Raw genomic sequence first — 20,000 nt, forward strand, 5'->3', positions numbered from 1 at the left:
ACCTTCAAAGCAGCAGAAATTTTTCTGTAACCTTCCCCAGATTTGTGCCTCGAGACAATCCTGTCTTGGAGGTCTACAGACAATTCCTTTGACTTCATGCTTGGTTTGTGCTCTGACATGAACTGTCAACTGTGGGACCTTATATAGACAGGTGTGCGCCTTTCTAAATCATGTCCCATCAACTGAATTTACCACAGGTGGACTCCAATTAAGCTGCAGAAACATCTCAAGGATGATCAGGGGAAACAGGATGCACCTGAGCTCAATTTTGAGCTTCATGGCAAAGGCTGTGAATACTTATGTACATGTACTTTCTCAATTTTTTTATTTTTAATAAATTTGCAAAAATCTCAAGTAAACTTTTTTCACGTTGTCATTATGGGGTGTTGTGTGTACAATTCTGAGGAAAATATGAATTTAATCTATTTTGGAATAAGGCTGTAACATAACAAAATGTGGAAAAAGTGATGCGCTGTGAATACTTTCCGGATGCACTGTATATGTATATATATATATATGTATATATATGTGTGTATATATATATGTATATATATGTGTATATGTATGTATATATATGTGTATATATATATATATATGTATATATATGTGTATATGTATATATATGTGTATATGTATATATATATGTGTGTATATGTATGTGTGTGTGTGTATATATATATAGTAATCCCTCGCTATATCGCGCTTCGCCTTTCGCGGCTTCACTCCATCGTGGATTTTATATGTAAGCATATTTAAATATATATCGCGGGTTTTTTGCTGGTTCGCGGATTTCTGCGGACAATGGATCTTTTAATTTCTGGTACATGCTTCCTCAGTTGCTTTGCCCAGTTGATTTCATACAAGGGACGCTATTGGCAGATGGCTGAGAAGCTATCCAACTTACTTTTCTCCGTCTCTGTTTTGCACTGACTTTCTCTGATCCTGACGTAGGGGGATTGAGCAGGGGGGCTGTTCGCAAACCTAGACGATACGGACGCTCGTCTAAAAATGCTGAAAGATTATCTTCACGTTGCTACCTTCTGTGCAAGCTGCTTCCTGAAGCGACATGCTGCACAGTGCTTCGCATACTTAAAAGCTCGAAGGGCACGTATTGATTTGTGCTTGTTTGTTTTTCTCTGGCTCTCTATCTCTCTCTCTCTCTCTCTCTCTCTCTCTCTCTCTCTCTCTCTCTCTCTCTCTCTCTCTCTCTCTCTCTGCTCCTGACGGAGGGGGGTGTGAGCTGCCGCCTTCAACAGCTTTGTGCTGCGGTGCTTCGCATACTTAAAAGCTAAACAGCCCTATTGATTTGTTTGCTTTTTTTCTCTCTGTCTCTGACATCTGCTCCCGACTTGAAGAGGAAGATATGTTTGCATTCTTTTAATTGTGAGACGGAACTGTCATCTCTGTCTTGTCATGGAGCACAGTTTAAACTTTTGAAAAAGAGACAAATGTTTGTTTGCAGTGTTTGAATAACGTTCCTGTCTCTCTACAACCTCCTGTGTTTCTGCGCAAATCTGTGACCCAAGCATGACAATATAAAAATAACCATATAAACATATGGTTTCTACTTCGCGGATTTTCTTATTTCGCGGGTGGCTCTGGAACGCAACCCCTGCGATGGAGAAGGGATTACTGTGTATATATATATATATATATATATATATATATATATATATATATATATATATATATATGTGTGTGTGTGTGTGTATATACAGTGGTGTGAAAAACTATTTGCCCCCTTCCTGATTTCTTATTCTTTTGCATGTTTGTCACACAAAATGTTTCTGATCATCAAACACATTTAACCATTAGTGAAATATAACACAAGTAAACACAAAATGCAGTTTTTAAATGATGGTTTTTATTATTTAGGGAGAAAAAAAAATCCAAACCTACATGGCCCTGTGTGAAAAAGTAAATGCCCCCTTGTTAAAAAATAACCTAACTGTGGTGTATCACACCTGAGTTCAATTTCCATAGCCACCCCCAGGCCTGATTACTGCCACACCTGTTTCAATCAAGAAATCACTTAAATAGGAGCTGCCTGACACAGAGAAGTAGACCAAAAGCACCTCAAAAGCTAGACTAGACATCATGCCAAGATCCAAAGAAATTCAGGAACAAATGAGAACAGAAGTAATTGAGATCTATCAGTCTGGTAAAGGTTATAAAGCCATTTCTAAAGCTTTGGGACTCCAGCGAACCACAGTGAGAGCCATTATCCACAAATGGCAAAAACATGGAACAGTGGTGAACCTTCCCAGGAGTGGCCGGCCGACCAAAATTACCCCAAGAGCGCAGAGACGACTCATCCGAGAGGTCACAAAAGACCCCAGGACAACGTCTAAAGAACTGCAGGCCTCACTTGCCTCAATTAAGGTCAGTGTTCACGACTCCACCATAAGAAAGAGACTGGAAAAAAACGGCCTGCATGGCAGATTTCCAAGACGCAAACCACTGTTAAGCAAAAAGAACATTAGGGCTTGTCTCAATTTTGCTAAGAAACATCTCAATGATTGCCAAGACTTTTGGGAAAATACCTTGTGGACTGATGAGACAAAAGTTGAAGTTTTTGGAAGGCAAATGTCCCGTTACATCTGGCGTAAAAGGAACACAACATTTCAGAAAAAGAACATCATACCAACAGTAAAATATGGTGGTGGTAGTGTGATGGTCTGGGGTTGTTTTGCTGCTTCAGGACCTGGAAGGCTTGCTGTGATAGATGGAACCATGAATTCTACTGTCTACCAAAAAATCCTGAAGGAGAATGTCCGGCCATCTGTTCGTCAACTCAAGCTGAAGCGATCTTGGGTGCTGCAACAGGACAATGACCCAAAACACACCTGCAAATCCACCTCTGAATGGCTGAAGAAAAACAAATGAAGACTTTGAAGTGGCTTAGTCAAAGTCCTGACCTGAATCCAATTGAGATGCTATGGCATGACCTTAAAAAGGCGGTTCATGCTAGAAAACCCTCAAATAAAGCTGAATTGCAACAATTTTGCAAAGATGAGTGGGCCAAAATTCCTCCAGAGCGCTGTAACAGACTCATTGCAAGTTATCGCAAACGCTTGATTGCAGTTATTGCTGCTAAGGGTGGCCCAACCAGTTATTAGGTTCAGGGGGCAATTACTTTTTCACACAGGGCCATGTAGGTTTGGGTTTTTTTTTCTCCCTAAATAATAAAAACCACCATTTACAAACTGCATTTTGTGTTTACTTGTGTTATATTTGACTAATGGTTAAATGTGTTTGATGATCAGAAACATTTTGTGTGACAAACATGCAAAAGAATAAGAAATCAGGAAGGGGGCAAATAGTTTTTCACACCACTGTATATGTGTGTGCGTGTATATATATATATATATATATATGTGTGTGTGTGTGTGTATATATGTGTGTGTGTGTATATATATATATATGTGTGTGTATATGTATGTATATGTGTATATAATATATAATGTGTGTGTGTGTATATAAATGTAATTATTACAATTTAATTAAAATAAATACATTTATTTTGATTCTGGAGTGCACCACCTGTGGCCAAATTTCGCTGCGGAGTTAGTCTTATCAGAGTATTATGTTCATACCTGAGGGATTATTATTTTGTCACTGGCTGAAATCTGGAGCTTAGAAGTGAAAATTCAGCAGCACACTGGGTTAGAATTTGAATATTTTTCTATAAATATCTTTAGTAAGATAAATATGATTGCATCTTGAAATTATGCATGAAAGAAACTGTTGTCAGTACATAGTCTATTTGACCTTTGCAAACTGGTCCTTAGTCTTTTGATTGGATCAATATATTATTTATTGCTTATATTTTGACAATTGATGTAAAGAGAGAAAAGAGAATCTATACACTGCTTAATTTATCATTATAATGCTTTTGACCATTTCTTTAATGAAAAAAATCCAGTGCTATAAACTACTTAATTTGTAATTGTGTCCATTATTGGTAAGGCTAAAATAAGTCGCTTTCACTGATAAGCTAAAGTGGTATTTTTGTATATTTTATAAAATCCACTTATTTGGTTATAAAACTCCTCTTATCCTCGGTTTGAGAGCAAATTTTGCCTCTTAGAGTTATTTCCTACTCTTGCTGCTTCTGATTCCCAATAATTCAAGGAACATTCCATTTTGGAGGCTTGTTTTCTTTGAAGCTTGAGTTTTAGCAAGTGGTCAGTGCCCTTGATGGATCCTAGTCTCTCGATGGATAACTGTAGTAATTTGAGAGTGAGAGAATTACCCACAAAGAAGTTCTGGTAACAATTCACATAATCCAGCTGTCTTTTTATTTTTTCTTTTATTTCTTTTCTACAGAAACATCTTCACATATGTTTTTTCTTGCATTTTTAAGTTAATATTTTGAATAATAATGTATTCTGCTAAAGATAAAATTGATTAGTGCCATGTGTTGATCATCAGATTGAACTAAGGAAAACCCTTTCTCCAAGGTAGAAAAACCTATTTACATTAAAAATGTTACAAGGAAATATAAAAATTCTGATGTAATTGTTGGTGATGTAGCTCATAGGCTAAGACAGTGGACTTTCAGTGGTTTCAGATTCAGCCCCTGACCTTGAGTGAGTCGCATTTGCCTTGTCTATGTATTTGTTAAGCATCTTGAAGTGGTGTTCACTGCATCATTTTTAAATTTTAAAAAAAAATCTTCATTGGACAGGTGTTACTAGCAGAAGGAAGTAGAGTAATGAAACCATCAAATCTTTGTAGAACAAGATGCCAATAGGTTTTAATCTGTGGATTACCACATTATATTTATACCATGCACATTGTGTGTTTCTTTTTGTATAGAGTATGTCAGGAGCTGATATAAAATGTCATATTGGAACACACAAGAAAACTTTTCTTATTAAAATTCCTAGTCACTCATGCATTGAGTGCCTTGATAAATTTGTCATATTTTTAATAAAATCCATACACACACAGTAGACTGTCCATACTATTTGTTGTTAAAGACGGAATTTAGCATGTTTACTTTTGACAGTCGTGCAAAATTTAAAGAAGTTCCATTTAAATCCATCCATTTTCTAATAGATCACTTTAAAGAATTAATCAAAAATAATTTATATTAAATTATTACAGTATATGTTCTAGTGTTACTTACTAATTACAAATCCATAAGGTTTTAGTGGCCAGTGAAACTGTAGATTTTGGTTTATTGACTTAAATTGCCTGAAACTTACTATAAGAGGTATTAGATAAGGAAATTAATTTGTGCGTAAAGTAAAAACTCAATTTCTGTTCTCCTTTAGCATAACAGTAGCTGTAATGTCTAAAAGGTTTTTTACCTGATTCTTTATCTAAAACATTTCTTCACTTTAATCCAGATTATAATGAAAGCAAGACAAGCAGCACCATGTAGATTATAGTACTTTTTATGTTCTTTTATAGTACATTGAAGCACAAGAGACATTTAAGAAAACTGACACAGTCACAGTGAAGCAAAGCACCCACCCTTTCAGTGTGCTTCAGGTTTGTAAATCATCATTATTAAAAGCTGTGTGGTAACAGTTGTTCAGATGTAAGGCATGAATCTAAAAGGGATCCCATTTCAGATGTAGCCTTTTAACTATTCCAATCCTTGATTAGAACAAAGTAATTGGCCTGTTTAATTGAGAATGTGATAGCTGTTGCCCAGATCACATAGTATTTTATGCAAATCCTGTTTATTTGCTTTGCATTTAATTGACATTTAGCTGTTCATAGTCCCACAGTGAGTAATAGAGACATAAAAAGTGAAGGAGATGACTAGAGAGATCTGGGAATGATGTGTTTAGGTTCAAACCCATATATCTGGAATGCAGTAACAATGCCAAACCTGCTTAAACTAATTCAGAGTAATTGGGGAGGCCATGCCACAACTAGCTTCAAGGCAGAAAACAGCCATGTACAGAGTGCAAGTCCATTCCAGGGCCAACTTGCATGTAAACCTACATACACAAAGGAGCAACTTAAAATGACTATTGAACCTAGTATGACTTTGGGAATTTGGGAGGAAAACACATGCAGAGTACATGCAGAAACCCATGCAAACTCAACACAGATGACAGCTGGGTGCAGGGTTGGAACCCATTGGATATACAGTATGTGGTAGTGCTAAACACTGCACCACCAAGCTTTCACATGCTGATTGAAAGTGCCCTTGTAATCCCTTTAGGAGGGTTGAATATGAATACAGCCTGTGACATTTTATGGCCTTTACAATTATTTCTAAATTGTAATGCACTTGTGCTGAAAGTATCTTCACTACTGTCCGAGTCCACAGATGGCTCTACATGTTTCTGGAAACAGTGCAGCTGTCATCTCCCTTTTGTGCTCATCTTCTCTGAACATAAGCAGCTCATTCCATTGGATTAGATGCACATAGGGTATTGTGAAAAAGTGAGTGCACCCCATGAAATGCTTTCTCTTATTTAACATATGTGGATTTACCAAGATTTGATCTTCATGTAAACAGTGTTTTTAGATAAAAGTGATAGAACTGGAAAAAAATGAAAACTTTGGTGGGTTCACTGGTATGTTTAGGGTTATTATCATGTTGAAAAGTCCACTTTCACTTGAGCTCACATTATCTGGCACAATAAAGAATTCATAGTGGATCTATTAAGGAGTTGCTGAAATGAAGGAAATGGAAAGTTCTGGAAAGGTCAAATCAAAATCTGAATCTAAATCCAATCAAGATACTGTGAGTGGATTTGAAATGGGCTCTGCATGCAATACATACCTCAAACATCATCCACCTAAAATAATTCAGCAAGGAGGAAAAACATGCGACAGCCCCCAAATCGTAACATTTCCACCACCATTATTTATAGTTGGTATCAGGTTCTTCTGGGCAAATGCTATCTTCCAGTAATGTTCTTTCTAGATGGCAGATGTTTCCTCCTGGCACATAGGCATTATGATGATATTCTGGAGTTTTTAAGAGGCTTTATTCAAGATCTTGCATTCTGCCTCTTGCTAAATTTGCTGGGGGAACCTGGCCTGGAGAAGTTGGCAGTCATTTGAAATCTTCTGTACTTGTAAATTATCTTCTGGACAATTGAACAGTTGATTTTCAGTTGTTTATACAGATTTTTTTTAAATCCCTTCGCAGAGTCCTAGGCATCTGTATCCTTCTTTCCGAAGGCTTCAAAGATCTGTGTTTTGATCTAGAAATGGTCATAATACACACGTTGACAATACAGAACAAACTAAATGTTTGAGATTTAAATAAGAGCAGTTCCTCCAAGATCCTCACTAATGATGCTCTGATCACTTGCACTTGACCTGGTGCACCTAGTTCTAATTTTATGTGTTTAAAGGTAGTGATAAATGTAGGTTTGTACATACTTTTTCCACATGCAAAATTTGTGTTTGTGTTTATTTAAATTATACAATGGACAACAAAATGTAAATGTTGCATGATGTTTGTTATATCAACTTTACCTATCAATGCTGTTTAAATGAAGGTCAAATCTGGATATGTCCGCAAATGTTAAAAGAAAAAACATTTCATGGGGTGTACTTACTTTTTCACATGACTACATACTGCTAAGTTATGCTATGTAAAACAAATATTTCAAAGGAAGGTTTTATGTGTAATTTATTTATTTTACTTTTTAATTTGCATACTGTTTCATAAATATGTTTTTTTACAGTATCCTTTTAAATATTGCACCGCAACATTTCATGCAACAGTTGGGCTACTATAAAAAGCTTTATGTATATATTTTTAATTTTTATTTTAATATTATTATAAATATATATGTATATTTCCCCCCCAGTAAAACAGCAACAATTATGTTAAACAATTGAAGTTAGAGAACTGAATATTTCCTTACCAGTTTCTGCTGATGAACAATATCAGTTGAACTTTCATCTTGACTACAGCCATCAAGAAAGACTTTGGAATCTCATTACAGAAATAAAATACAATTAAAATCATCACAGTTAATTCAGGCTTGCCAGGGGTAATTTGTGGGGTACCGGGGCCAGTCTGGACAACATTTAATGTGAGTCAGGAACCACTCTGAATGGGGCAATGGTCCATCTCTGTATTTTTTTTTTTACCAAATAAAATATATAATTGAGGTTTTAATACACATTCTAAAAGAATTTATACAGTTTTAATTCTGTCCAATCTCTTAATCAGAGACTAATTTGAGCTTTGAAATAAACCCTTAACTTAATCATGCTTTCTTCTGTCTTATTTCTGCAATCCTGAGTTCTTAGTGCATAAGTTAATTTGTTACAAAGGTCTAATATGTGCATTGTTCTTTTTGAAATACTGTGTTACTCTGCTTGTTTAAAATTACTGTATAATTTGTTTTTATCCATATGATTAAAAATTGATAAATAAATAAACATTGGAAATGTTTAACAGGCTCATTGCAAATATAGACAATTTAGGTAAATGGAATATCTAAATGTAGGCTCATATTTCTATGTAAAAACAAAACACCTACTGTACTTAAACATTTTAAATTTGTAGAGGAAATGATAAATTAAACAAGTGACAGATAAACTGGTATGTGAAAAACATTAGATGGAAACCAGCCAGTAAATAAGTTTAAGTGCAAATTGTCATGTGAGTAGATTGCAATAAAATTCCCACCAACATGCAAGACATCGCCATACTCTGGCACCATGATCAGCTTGTATTTAATACTCCAACATGGACCTTAGTTTTACATCTTATACATGACCTTATCTAAAAATGGTTTCAAACTAAGAGATGAAATTTAATGTAGTCAAAATATGCAGACAGGGTTGCAACATCACCCCTGGGATTGAGGCTCAGTACCCTATATGTAATGATATCAATTGGGTGCCCTTTTTTAAAAAAGTAATATGCCTGTAGAATTCAAGCTTAGTCAGATTATGTACAGTATGTTCACAGGTGTAGTTCACTTTCCCTGTTATGGTTTTAATCTAAGCTGTCCCGCTTATTGTAAGATGAATACATCTCCTGCTGCCAGCATGGCTCCTTCAACTTCTCAGTTAGATTCAGCAGGTGTGAAAAAGAAAACGTTTGTGTGCACAAATGTTTTTTGAAGCCTGTGGGTTATTTTTTATTGTTTTAATAAAGTATAAAACAGATCTCAGTATAAATTATATATTCAATTTGTCCATATGTGCTCTTTTATAGTGACTGACTTTAAAATTCTGAAGTAAATTAATTAATTAACTAATAAATTTGTTTCAATAGAGATACTTACCTTCAGAAAGAAGCAAGTTTAATTTTTTCTTCTCTAACTTTTTAAGGTTAATATTTTGTGTTGCCTGATAGTGTTGTCTCATCTTTTGAATTCTGTTTATAAAAGAATGGTAAATGTCTGGAAATTAGATTTATTTTGTTAAGCTATTTTAACAGTCGTTGGGGGAGGAAAGAGATGAAAGAAATAAATAAGTGCTTTAATTATAGTTATTGCATTTTCAGACCAGCGTATGCATTCAGCATTGGGAACTGCATAACCCAATCACTTGAAATTGTAATTTTGGCACCCTACAGAACAGAATGACAGATTAATTAACTTTTACTAAGAAATGGACAATCACGTTTTGTCTCTGTGAAACTTTGACTTTCCTCTAGCTCTGTGCTTGGCATGTAATTTGTTTTGATTCCTTCTATTGAAGAATAGACTTTAATATGTGAATTCATCTAGTCTCATTATGTAAACAAAAAACAAAAGAAAGAAAGGTGCTAAATTGTGTTGTTCATAGGTTGACTTTGTTTAAACTGCAAATCAGTGAGCTGTACACATTTAGAAACACCAAAAACAACCAATATTTGCAACAATAACTGATTTCTGAAATATTTCTTTTAATGTAGCAACATCTTCAGGAGTTTTACAAGAAGCAGCAGGAACAGTTGCACCTTCAACTGCTACAACAACAGCATCCCGGAAAGCAGGCAAAGGAGGTATGCATTGGGTAACTGCATGTTCATAATGGTTTGAGTATGATCTGGCTGTGGAGAGAGAGAGACAGAGAGAGAGAGAAAATGTGAGGTAGAGGGAGAGAGAAAGCAAAAGACAAGCATCTTTACAGATAACAAGCCTCTGTCTGTCAAGCATATATTATTATATGATTCTGCTGAGCCTAATAATAGTGACAGTAGGACCCTCTCACTCATCGCCTTTGTAGTGCAGGACTCAAGAGTTCTAATCCAGCATTGCTGTCTTTTAATGTTCGCTAATGAATCGCAGTGTACAAAGAGCAAGCTGTGTGATGGACAAAGCACTGATTATCTTGTGGTTTCTGAGATTCCTTGCTGCTGAGGGGGTCCTGTTTTTTTTTTTTTTTTTCCCCCCCTTTCTTCCCTCCCCTCAAAGGTACAGCTCAAAGAGCATGCAAATTTAGCCTAATGTTAAAAACCCAGGTTGAGTATAGACTTCAAAGTCACAGGTCCCTGATTAATGAACTGCTACTGTAGGTTTGGACTGGTGAGCAGAAAGTTACAGTTTGATGTGCTCATAAATCAACCTGACAGGCCTGCTTTCATGGCCTAGCTTGCATTTGTCAGAAAACTGCATCAAATATAAACGTAATATAAACAAAACATGTTGAAGTAGTTAAATTGATCAGCAGGTATCGTAGACATTCTCTTCAAGCGGCCCATTATGCAAGCATACAGGAAACAGCTCTGACCTCCTGAGGCTTTGTTTCTGTTTGGATTTGTGAATAGAATTTCAGGCAGCCATCAAATATGGAATAGAAATTGCTCCCTTATTTCTCCTGAGACTCTGGGCAATCCACATGACTTGCTCCATTATGCAGTCTGTTTTCCAGTGAGCGCATCAGAAGTTTTGCTTTTCCCCAAACTAAAAGGAAAGGTCTTCCACAGCAGCTTGTCTTCCTCTGAAGTGTGACTGCCTTTACGTATCCTCTTGAGTCTTCAGAACTCCAGTTTGTCTTGTAATTCCTCACAAAATTGGAAGTTAGACTTTTTTCTTGTAATAGGGCACTTCTTTGCCTTGAATGTATTCCCAGTTTTAATGTATTCCGACAGGAGAAAAGAGAAAGCTAACAGGGCAGTGCTACAGAGGCTACATCCCAGTTTACTAATAGATCACTAGAGACCACATTCATGGGCCACTGAGGACTAAACTTATTCAGTTGCAAAAAAAAAAAAACTGGAGTGCCTACATAAAAGAATCCCTGCTCTGAAGATTTACTCCGTATAACCACTGCAACTTTAAAAATTTGATGGTGTTTTTGGCAGAATCTAATTTGAATGTTTTTTGTTTTTTTTTAAATAAATTTCTTGTATACAGTCAGTTACAGAACTGCCAACAGCATCTTTGTTTTTGCAGATCTCATGAAAATAGATTTACAATGTGCATTGCTAGCACACTATACTGAAATGTAAGCTGGCTTGGTTTAGAGTCTCTTCCTAGGAGGCAGTATAGTCTTATTCTGAACAACATATCCAGGAGAGGCATATTCTGCATCTCTGCTGATTATGTGACTGAGTCTGTGTCTGTTCATGACTATGAATCCCACCCAGCTGCAAAAGTGAACCATCTTTTAACCACAGAGAGCAGCTTAGCTCTGTTATGAGGGTATATACAGTAGTGCATTTTAAGACCATTACATTCACAGGTTTTGGTAATGCTAATAAAAAGAAATCATTTCAAGAAGGTCAAGCACCAGAGCCTATCTGACTTTGTTTTTAATTTGTCTAATTTGCTTGCTTGCTATTTCTCTATAGCAACAGCAACAGCAGTTAGCCGCCCAGCAGCTTGTCTTCCAGCAGCAGCTCCTTCAGATGCAACAGCTTCAGCAACAGCAGCACCTTCTTAACCTGCAGCGTCAGGGCCTTATATCCATGCCTCCTGGACAGTCAGCGCTTCCTGTTCAGTCTTTGCCACAAGGTATGTTTGGACATATCATCTCACATGGGACATTCTGTGCTGTTTTGTTGTTATGTAGTTAATTTAGAATGGTTTTTAAACAGACAGTGTCATATAGGAAAAAAGGCGTTCTCCTTCATTCTTGGCTATACTCGCAGGTGTTATTTCTTTTGTAAAGATTGTAATGGCTTTTCCTGTCCTATATGACTTTTGCTGACAGATGACAATTTTTGCTGTGTGTGTGAGAGAGTCTGTGTGTCTATATATTTGTTTATTTATTTATTTTTACATATAGGTATTTTATGAGACCTTCTGTGTGTGATAGATTACCCAGTAGTCTTAGTTATAAAAATATTATGGTGCCAGCATTATATTATGTAACATGGACTCGGTCTGGTTTTAATTAAAATAACACACAAATTAGTAAGTGAGACACCCCCACCCGTTTCTCTCTTTGACATCCTCCTCCTCTCCCAATCTTACTGTTTGTTCATCTGAAATATGCTTTTGATATATCTATTTATTTTCACAGCAGGATTAAGTCCTGCTGAAATTCAGCAGTTATGGAAAGAAGTGACAGGGGTTCACAATATGGAAGATAGTGGCATTAAACATGGAGGCCTTGACCTCACAACAAACAATTCTTCCTCTTCTACCTCCACTACCAATTCCAAAGCATCACCGCCAGTTACCCATCATTCCATTGTAAATGGCCAGTCTTCTCTCCTCAGCACAAGAAGAGACAGGTAAGAATTTTGTATTGTGTATTTCTTGTTCCCATGGTGGCTCAAAAGAATATTTTAATAAAAAATATATTTTTAATATTTTCTCTTTTATTCATTCATCTTTTCACACTATGAAAAACATTTTAAACAGCCAACATGTTTTGGTTTGTGTGGGTCCCGCCTATAATAAGAATGTTAACAAAGGCTGCAGATTATTAATCCATCTCTGCTTTTATTAAAACTTGGGCTATATTTTTGCTTTAGATAACTTACTCTAGCTTTGCTGCATGCCACCTAATCAGAATACATGATTTCTACATGCGATAGAATGATCAACTGTCATGATACAAGAATAACAGTCTGCTTAGAATTCCATCTATCAGCCTTATACATTATTTAGCTACATCCACAATCACGTGCAAACCATTTAAAAAATGCAGACTTGACAAATTGTTGATGCTTGTTGTAGCTCTAAATGATTTAAAATGGTTACCGTCTGAGTTGAAGCTAAAACGTGTTGCAGCAGAAACTTCAAACTCGGGCATCAACAAAAGGAAAGAATACTTCTTATCTTTAAGCATCCCATGGGTTTCTTTGCCTCTTATGATGATCCAGCAAGGAATATTGTCAAAGAGAGTCTCTTACCTACAAGGCGTAGATCAATACAATGGAGCGCTCACTATAAAACCATTTTTGAGGTGTGCTATATAGTAATGCTAGCAAACATAAGCTTAACTGACAGTGTTAACGAGCTATGAACGGTTTGTGTTTAAATTACTGTCAGGTTAATAAAGTTCTTTATAGAAACTAGAATTGTCTATTCAGTATATTTATTAATTGGCATGTGATTTATTTACTAAACTCCTTTACTAGATATACTGTATATGTTGTAGTAATTTTTTGAATATACAGTACAGATAAAAATATTAAAAATTAGAATGACATCCTTCCATTTTATTTATTTTTTTTGTTTTCATAGAATTCTGTCTGGGTCATGTTGATATGATTTTTATTTTTTTCTCCATTTTTTCCCCACTTTGCTCTTCCTTCATGAATTGATCTACAAGTGTGCAAATTTATGTAAGAAAAAAAAAAAGGTTTGAAACTTATTCAAACTTAGTTCATAATATACTTCATATATGTTGTTTATTTCACATAATACGTATTACTAATTTTTTTAACCTGTAAAAATTTATAGACAAGTAAATGGGTAGATAATCAAGGAATTTATATAGGATTTAAGTGTGTGCGCGCTATTTTTTATTTTAGTAAAACAATTTTGGCTCTGTTTTTTAAATGGACCATCATCTAGCTTTGGCAGTTGAACTGTTCAATGGAATGATTAATTTTTTCTTACTGCTCTGAGCTCAATTGACCTGTTTTGACCCATTTGTCACTGATTGTAACCTGACAGGCGCTAGCAGCCTCAAACGATTATGGCTTTTGAGATGAATCTGACGCTGGTTTCTTCTCCAGCAGCTCGTTACACGAGGAGACTGGAGCCTCACATTCTCTCTATGGTCATGGAGTGTGCAAATGGCCTGGCTGTGAAAGCATCTGTGAAGATTTTGGACAATTTTTAAAGTAGGTTTTATAAATTAACTAATAACATAACATACCTCATTTACAGTATAAGAAAGGCATTTTTTCCTTTAAAATTAAAGTGCAGCTGCACTTTGTCAAAAAGGTTATCTGAGGTAGTTTATTTACTAAATGTGTGTTAAAATTTGACTACATTAATTTAAGAAAATGAAAGTGTACAGTAGTCTTTATGGAGTTGCTCGGTTCACATAACCATTTTTAAAACTTTAGCAGTTAAAATTTCGCTTTATGTAATTGTCTCTAGATTTGTTGTAATTGTGAATAGGAGTCTTATACAAGAGGAAAAACATGCAAACTTGCATCTTTATACTATAAAACAAATATTTTTGAAAGTAAAATACAAATAATAAAGGTCTTCTTGTTAACATTTCTTTTTTATCTGTTAAATTATATCAGTTGAAGGAATATAAATACTTACATTCATTAACAGTCAAATTTGTAATCTGCAAAGTAAGATCTTTAGCAATATCCCATGTTAATGTTATTTGTGACGCAATGTGAGGAAATGTGGGGAGCCAGTGACAGTTTACATAGGTGCATAACTTTACAATGTGAAAATACAGTGTTGTCATGGTGCAGCCAACAGAATGAATGAACTCTTCATGCTCCATCAACAATTTAGTTAATTAGCTCATTTGTAATTGGTCTTCTTTGTTGCCAGGATGTTAGTGGGCACATCAAAAAAAGGTGTTTGCGGTACTGAAGATTATAGGTTATCACACAGTCCCTCAGAAGACAGAACCATGAGTACTAAAAAAGAAAAAAAAATTGCAGATTTAAATAGTTATAATTAGATTTTTAATTAAATCCTAAAGAATAGTCTCATACAATTTTATAAGCATGCATCAGGACACAAATTTAAGCATAGTAAAATTAAAGACATTAGCTTTTGACCCATCTAAAAAAAATTAAATTTACTTCAAGGAATATAAAAGAATTCTCAGCTTTCTGTTGCAACTCCTGCTAACAGAATATTTATGCTTTTATTTCTTTATTAGGTATAATAGTGTTGAATACTATATGTTTGTATAATAAGCTACAAATCTAATCAATATTCATGGTAAAGGCGTGTCTGTTTGTTCAGGTCATTCAAGTAATTAACTTTCACTATCTAATTAGCATGCTATTCATTTTCTTGTTTTGACATCATTCCACCACTGCTCACACTCTGTAGTTTGTTTAATTCCCTTTATTAAATATTATGTTTTTGTAAATGTAATTATATGTTCATGTATGGTGACACTTTAAAGAAGTTTGGTCCTAACGAATCCTATAAGTTGAAATATACATTCAAGAAGAATAAAGTTTCACATTTTGAATAAACAGTGAGACATTATAAATGTAAAAGTATACTGTTTATATGCTTAGGACATTCTCTAAATATAATATGGGGAAGTCAATCATCTTCATGAACTGACATTTATTGTGACTGTCATTCTAAAGCACTTAACACCCACCTTAGAAGAGACCTAGCCAGTTAACCTGATTTGTTGAGATTCTTAACAGTAAGCAGTAGCTTAACCTGCTCCTTTGTAATTTTGTGCCCACGTCACTATACTGACAAGTAACCATACTTTTACTTTTGTTATTAGGACAATAACTTTAATTTATTTCAAAGAGTATTTTCACATTTTTCCATTATACTTTTCACTGTTTGAGTGACTGCAACGTTATTGTATATATCAGAAAAGGCATTTTAACAAGTGTTGAACAATTATCAGTGTACAGGTTAAGTGTTTTGGCACTAAAATTCACTTAACAAGAGTGATCATAATTATCAACTAAAGGTTGAAGACATAACAGCATCATTGTGGAAAATGCACACAGTGTATTGCAGTAGTTGTTTGCTTATTTTTTTATGTTGTAATTAATGTTAATGTTATCATTAATATGTTTTCTCATATTTTGCTCAGTTTTTGTGCCTACACCTTTTTATAAATTCACTTTTCAAAACCATTTTTATACATTTATAGCAAAACCAAATCTGAAAAGTCTCCTTGAAAGCAGTATACAGTATATATTTTTTTTTTGCAAAACACACCATCAAAAGACTGATTAATGCTGAATTTGTAATAATGAATTAGTTAGGTAAAAATACAGTAATAGTAATCTCGTCTACTGTGAGCTGCTTTTGTGTGTATACCTATTTCCACTATTGCCAGTGTCTCATTTTAAGCATTGTATTAACAAGGTTTGTGTTAAACTTGGCAAAACTGCTATCTAAACTACTGTATTGTTTTGGAAGGGTGAAAAAAAACACATTTAAACTATGAGGCAATTGTCCATTTTACCTAGATGTATTACAATATAATTTCTATCTGTACCCTAAAAATAAGTCCAATATGACAGATAATCTGAAGAGAATTAATAAGAGACTTTGAAACTCAAATTTTTAGTACACTTTAATATGAGGTGTTGTGATACAAAACAGTTTTTTCCAATGAAATTGTCACTCTTGCTAGCACACTTTGAATAGTAAATACCTAATAGCACTTTTTTTCTGAACTAGAGTACCTTCTGGGAAGGCCCGCTAGATCTTTTTAAATTAGCCTGATGTGAATGGGGCTATTTACCTCATTGTACTCTACATTGACTGCCTTGCTGTGTTTACTGCCAATATTAGTTATGTTTTTTCTGGTACTGTGTAGTTTTCCAGGAAAAATCTGTTACTTAATAAAATTTGTAGATGGACTGACATTCTAAAGTGCTCAATGTAGTCTAGTCTGTCTTGCTTCTATTAATCTGTTAATCAAACGTTTAGATGGAGGTGGTTCAGATCTCCCGGGTTAGTGCAAATCTACATTTTGCTCAATGTCAAACTTATAACTTTTTACCCTAGAGCACTTGTGCAGCTAGGTATGCTGCCTGCCCTTTTCTATTCTGCACCGTTTCTTTATAATAGAATGTTCTCATGTGAAGTACTTATTAAAGGTTAAAATATCAGATGTACAAATGTATGTTCTCTGCTATGATCTTACCACATGAATAAAGAAGTTAATTTTAAATCGATAATTTTAAAAGGCTGGTTTATATTGTTCCAGCAAAATATATATGTAAACCAGCTTTCAATTATATATAATTAACCATAATTATATAAATAATATATAATATATAAATATATAATATACCATAATTTTATATATTATTTTATATATATATATATATATATACATATATATAATATGCACAAAGAGATGATTCCAAAGACATGGTATTGTTACATTGAAATGAGGATGTCAAAAAGGTTGCTAAAAAATTTTATGTGGCTGTAGTCTGTGATTCTCTGCAGCAAATTCTTGATTATAAGTTGTTTATTTTGATGCTTGTGTAAAGTGCTGCCATTGGGTCAGCATCTGAATTTAGGATTATAGTTGAAAACTCTGGCTTTGCCACACTTTTATAACTATGGAAAGTGTTTAAACTCCAGTCGGTAGTACCATTAGGCAAATAAAGCGTGGGTAAAGTATTTGATTCAAAAAGCTACATTTTGAGTTTTTGTCTTCTTCCATTATGTAATATTTCAGCTGTTTTTTTAAGTGGATAAGGTCTTTGTCGTGTCAATTTCCATGGCATTGTAGCGTGGATTTTATGGTGTTTGAAGTTTACAGTGAAAAGCAGTCCAGCTACTATAACTATCTGGTAGGAATGTGCTGACTTTCCTTTGCCTTTCATAATTGATTGTATTTCTTCGACCTAAAAAATAGAGCAACAGTGCACACATTCATTATTATAGTAGTTTTTCCAGTTTTAAGTAGTGTTGTATCTGGTTTCACATTATTGGTGTGCAATTTGCACAGAGTCACAAGAAACTTGACAAAAGTGGTAGATTTTGAATTAAAATTGCATTTTACTTTGCCACATTTACTAAACTTCACACTTCAATTATAACATTAATTATTGATTTTGTTTTCCTGTTTGTGTCTCATATTTAGTACAAGTTTACAAAATAATTATTTAAAGAGTTTAGAAATAATTATTTTTAGCCTGTGAATAAAACTCAACATACAGGTTAACATGTTGAATTTTGCTGTTCTGTTGAAATCTTGTTGGTGTCCTTGGAAAAAGTTTTGATGTTTTAAGAGTTGTGTCATTTTGCCAACAGTAATAATAAAGGTTCTTATCCAAAGAAGGGACACACTCTTTTTAAATCAAATGGCAGATTGACTGGAAATAATTGTAATCTAATGGCTGTTTCACATAGTACCAAGAGTAAATCCACCTAAAGTCGCAGTCTGTATTATGCTTTCTGTATTACAATTTTACAACTGAACATCTGAGGCAACAAAGAATTTTTACAAGGTTTGTCCCTCTAGTGATTTTTATATGTGCCGTGCTCCTAACTGACTTAAGCACAGACCAACCTAGTACTTGCTTCTCGGTGGAGGGAGGTACAGCAGCACTCTCTCTTCATGGGAAGAAAAATGGAAGATTTCAACTAATGAAAGGTTAATTTTATGTAATTTCATTACATTCATTACCATGCTTTACTTTGTCATTACCTCCATTTTACCATTATTTTGATAGCATTTTGTGGAAGATAAATATTTTTATATTATTTTTCTGCTTTGTTCATGAAAATTTGAACACAGTACTGTTTTTTTCACATTTCTGTGACCAAACTATTGCTAGACACATAATCTATGCACTTTTTTCTTTTTTAAGATTTACATTTTGATGTCTCAGCCAACCATTCAAAGATGCTCACTTAAGTGGCTGACATGTTGTGCTGTAAAGAGCTAAGTAGCCTGGGTAATCCCAGACAGCAAGTTATTTGTTTTTTTTTTTCATTTCAAGCATCATAAACAGATCAGTGGATGAAAGCATAGAAAAATATTAGGCTGCAGCAAAAAATGCATGCATGTGTCAATGTATTAATTATGTAATTAAATTATATTTAGCTTTAAAATTATAAAAAAATACTTTAACAGTGTACACTGTAAGATGCCACATTATGCAACAAATGTTCTGCACTAAATCTGAAATATTTTTAGATGAGCCCAAAATTAAGTATTTCATACTTTAGCTAATTTTGTAGATCAGCTACATAAGTAACAGAATGAAAGCCAAAGGGTGTATTGATCATTTTGAAGGTATTTAAGAAACCAAGCAAAGCCCTGTGTGAAGTCAGAGAAGATTTTTCCACTTTTTATCTTGTAATGTACATGTGAGTTTTGACATATATTAGCATCCACTTGCAGAAAGTTAATATAAGTTCAAAACAAACAGAGTAGTCAATTGGAAACTGTTGTAGAATCACGCAAGGGGCCTCGAAATAACTACATTAAAAACTTAGCCAGTAGCTACTGATTTCAGTATTGGAATGTAACCTGTTACAGTGATGAATGAGACCAAATTGATTGCCCTATGAAAAGAGACATTTTATTTGCCTTCCACTTAACTTATATTCTCTATTGCCATTTCTTCATTACACACTGTAAGAGTAAATGGCAAGTGAAGCCACTAACCTGACCAGTTGTGTCTATATTGGATTGTTAATTAAAACCCAGAAGGCAGACCTGATGGTTCTTCTGAGGGCTGCTAGGTTGCCTAGTAGATGTGACAAGACCTTTTAAACCTGAAGTGTCCATAACACACAGGCTGAAATGTTAATATATGTTTTGATATCTGTAAAAAGATCCATTGTCTTTGCTATAAAGGCACAGCTTAATGTTGAGCTTCGTTATTATTGCATGGCAATTAAATGGATGACAGTGTCAGTTAGCTTAGATTTAAAAAGATGTGGTGTCTGGTTTAAAAATAAAGGTTTTGGTTGAATTGATGTTGGTATATGCATTGTTTTCTTCAC

General features: G+C 34.4%; 1 protein-coding gene across 15 annotated transcripts in view; it reads left to right on the forward strand.

The window, feature by feature from the left end:
* The window catches only part of foxp2 (forkhead box P2), a 613,104-nt gene that overhangs the window by 570,464 nt on the left and 22,640 nt on the right, over positions 1–20,000 (forward strand). For 8 of the 15 annotated variants that reach the window (XM_051928699.1, XM_051928702.1, XM_051928698.1 and 5 more), the window contains 5 exons: positions 5,422–5,502; positions 9,845–9,934; positions 11,726–11,888; positions 12,400–12,613; positions 14,069–14,176. In XM_051928699.1, the coding sequence (XP_051784659.1) occupies positions 5,422–5,502; positions 9,845–9,934; positions 11,726–11,888; positions 12,400–12,613; positions 14,069–14,176 (656 nt within the window). The remainder of the gene's footprint in view (positions 1–5,421; positions 5,503–9,844; positions 9,935–11,725; positions 11,889–12,399; positions 12,614–14,068; positions 14,177–20,000) is intronic. The other 7 variants (XM_051928708.1, XM_051928709.1, XM_051928713.1 and 4 more) reach the window with 3 other exon arrangements.

Source organism: Erpetoichthys calabaricus, chromosome 1 (genome assembly GCF_900747795.2).
Source record: "Erpetoichthys calabaricus chromosome 1, fErpCal1.3, whole genome shotgun sequence".
Lineage (NCBI taxonomy): Eukaryota > Metazoa > Chordata > Cladistia > Polypteriformes > Polypteridae > Erpetoichthys > Erpetoichthys calabaricus.